This window comes from Babylonia areolata, chromosome 18 (genome assembly GCF_041734735.1).
Source record: "Babylonia areolata isolate BAREFJ2019XMU chromosome 18, ASM4173473v1, whole genome shotgun sequence".
In the NCBI taxonomy this organism is placed as follows: domain Eukaryota; kingdom Metazoa; phylum Mollusca; class Gastropoda; order Neogastropoda; family Buccinidae; genus Babylonia; species Babylonia areolata.
In genome coordinates, this window is record NC_134893.1 from 38,767,583 (window position 1) to 38,770,270 (window position 2,688).

The following is a 2,688-nucleotide window of genomic DNA, read 5'->3' on the forward strand; positions in this document are numbered from 1 at the left end:
CACCACATGGTAATCACTATAAGTGACACACTGTCAGGGACACCCCATGGCAATCACTATAATTGACTCACTGTCAGAGGCACCCCATGGTAATCACTATAATTGACTCACTGTCAGAGGCACCCCATGGTAATCACTATAATTGACTCACTGTCAGGGACACCACATGGTAATCACTATAAGTGACTCACTGTCAGCGGCACCCAATGGTAATCACTATAATTGACTCACTGTCAGAGGTACCCCATGGTAATCACTATAATTGACTCACTGTCAGAGGTACCCCATGGTAATCACTATAATTGACTCACTGTCAGCGGCACCCAATGGTAATCACTATAAGTGACACACTGTCACAGGCACTCCATGTCAAGCACTATGACTGACTCACTGTCAGAGGTACCTCATGGTAAACACTATAACTGACTCACTGTCACAGGATCACTATGGTGATTTCTATAATTGGCGCACTGTCACATGCACACCACGGTAATCACAATAATTTACACATTGACACAAGCACACCATAACACGGTAATCACTGTTATGTACACACTGTCACACGCATAACACAGTGATCACTATAATTTACACATTGTCACATGCACACCATAACACGGTAATCACTATGATTTACACATTGTCACATGCATACTACGGTAATCATTATGACTGATTAACTCCACAGGTACCCCATGGCAATCACAATTACTAACTGTCATAGGCACATCACGGCAATCACAATAATTGGCACACTGTCACAGGAACACTGCGGTTGTCACTATGATAATCATCGACACACTGTCACATGCTCAACACTGCAAATCACTACGAGTGATTTACTGCAACAGACACCCCACGATAGTCACTAAAATCAGCTCACAGGCAGACCATGGCAATAATTAAAAATGACGCACCGTCGTTGGCAATAACTATAATTGACTATGATTGACTGACTTGTCACAGGCACCCGATATCATCCACGGTGTACGGGGCCAACGCCCTGGTGGTCAAGCCTGCCAACTCCCTGTCTCCAATGCTTGTGGTGGCCATCCTCAATCATTTTGGCTACGAACAGTTGAAGGTCAACAACAATAACAACGACAACAAAAACAACAGCAACAAATACACAGTATCTCCCTCCCTAATTGATAAAAAAGAAAACAAAACACCAAACATCAGCCAACATAGATACGTGGCATTTTGAAAGCTGTTAAGACATCACACTCTGTGTAAAGAGCTCGAGAGAAAACTGAAAAAAAAGAGAAAGATCAAGCGTGCATCTCTATATCTGCACATCTATATGGCTTGCCCTTTTCTTTCTACGTATGAATATGTATATATCTGTGTGGGGGAGGAGTGGCGGGTGGAATGCGTTGGTGCGTGCTTGCGCGTATGAGGTGTACCATGTGTATGTTTGTGTGTGTGTGTGTGTGTGTGTGTGTGTGTGTGTGTGTGTCTGTCTGTCTGTCTGTCTTACTTACTTACTTGTGTTCATCTCTGTGAGTGTGTGTTTGTGTGTGTGTGTGTGTGTGTGTGTGCCGTGGAAGCTGCGATACGTAGACTAGAAATGAGTGTGTGGAGGAGGGGGTAGAGGAGGTGCAAGGTAATGTGTGTGTGTGTGTTGGAGCTCATGTACGTTTATATGTATTTGACTGTGCTTTCATATGTGCTTGTACAAGTAAGTGTTCATCTCTGTGAGTGTGTGTGTGTGTGTGTGTGTGTGTGTGTGTGTGTGTGTGTGCCGTGGAAGCTGCGATACTTAGACTAGAAATGAGTGTGTGGAGGAGGGGGCTAGAGGAGGTGCACGGTAATGCGTGTGTGTGTGTGTGTGTGTGTGTGTGTGTGTGTGTGTGTGTTGGAGCTCATGTACGTTTATATGCATTTGACTGTGCTTTCATATATGTGAAACTGCATGTTTGGTGCATTTCTGTTATGCATGTGTGGGTGTATGTGTGAATGTGTGTCTTCATATTTTACATTTATTCGCTTATTTATCACCATTGTTGTCTTATTTATTTATTTATGTTTTATTATTATCATTTTATTAGTATTACTAATATTATAACTACTACCGTTTTCTATATTATAATTATTTATTTATTTATTTATTTATGCAAGCTTATCTATTATTTATTCCCCCGTTTTTTTTTTGTTTTTTTTGTTTGTTTTTTTGTTTTTTTTTCTCAAGGCCTGACTAAGCGCGTTGGGTTACGCTGCTGGTCAGGCATCTGCTTGGCAGATGTGGTGTAGCGTATATGGTTTTGTCCGCACGCAGTGACGCCTCCTTGAGCTACTGAAACTGAAACTGAAACTGTCTGTCTGTGTTGACAACAGTCATTTGACCTTCCCAACCCTCCGCCACCCTCGACACCTCTCATACCCCCACAGCTTCCACCCCCGACCCCCCAAACCTTCGTCCCCTCTCTCCGCTAATCAGCGACCTTTTTTTTTTTTTTTTCCATCGGTTCCTGTTTCAGGACGGACTGCTGGACAGGGACAGTGCCGAGACGGTGAAGGACGTGATGTTCACCCTCGTCTGTTTCTACCCTGTGGTACTGGGGGCCGTACAGCTGTTCACCTGGTCCCACTTCACCATCAGGAGGAGCATCTCACACCACATCCACGTGGCAGCGCCAGACTCCTACTCTCTATGATGATGGCTTCTTGCTGGAGGAGGGTGGAGGG

The 2,688-nt window shown here is 44.0% G+C and overlaps 1 protein-coding gene across 2 annotated transcripts in view; it reads left to right on the forward strand.

Annotated features, from left to right (window-relative positions):
• The window catches only part of LOC143291970 (transmembrane protein 180-like), a 16,836-nt gene extending 14,148 nt beyond the window's left edge, over positions 1–2,688 (forward strand). For both annotated transcript variants that reach the window (XM_076602122.1, XM_076602121.1), the window contains 2 exons: positions 967–1,084; positions 2,481–2,688. In XM_076602122.1, the coding sequence (XP_076458237.1) occupies positions 967–1,084; positions 2,481–2,657 (295 nt within the window). In that variant the 3' untranslated portion in view covers positions 2,658–2,688. The remainder of the gene's footprint in view (positions 1–966; positions 1,085–2,480) is intronic.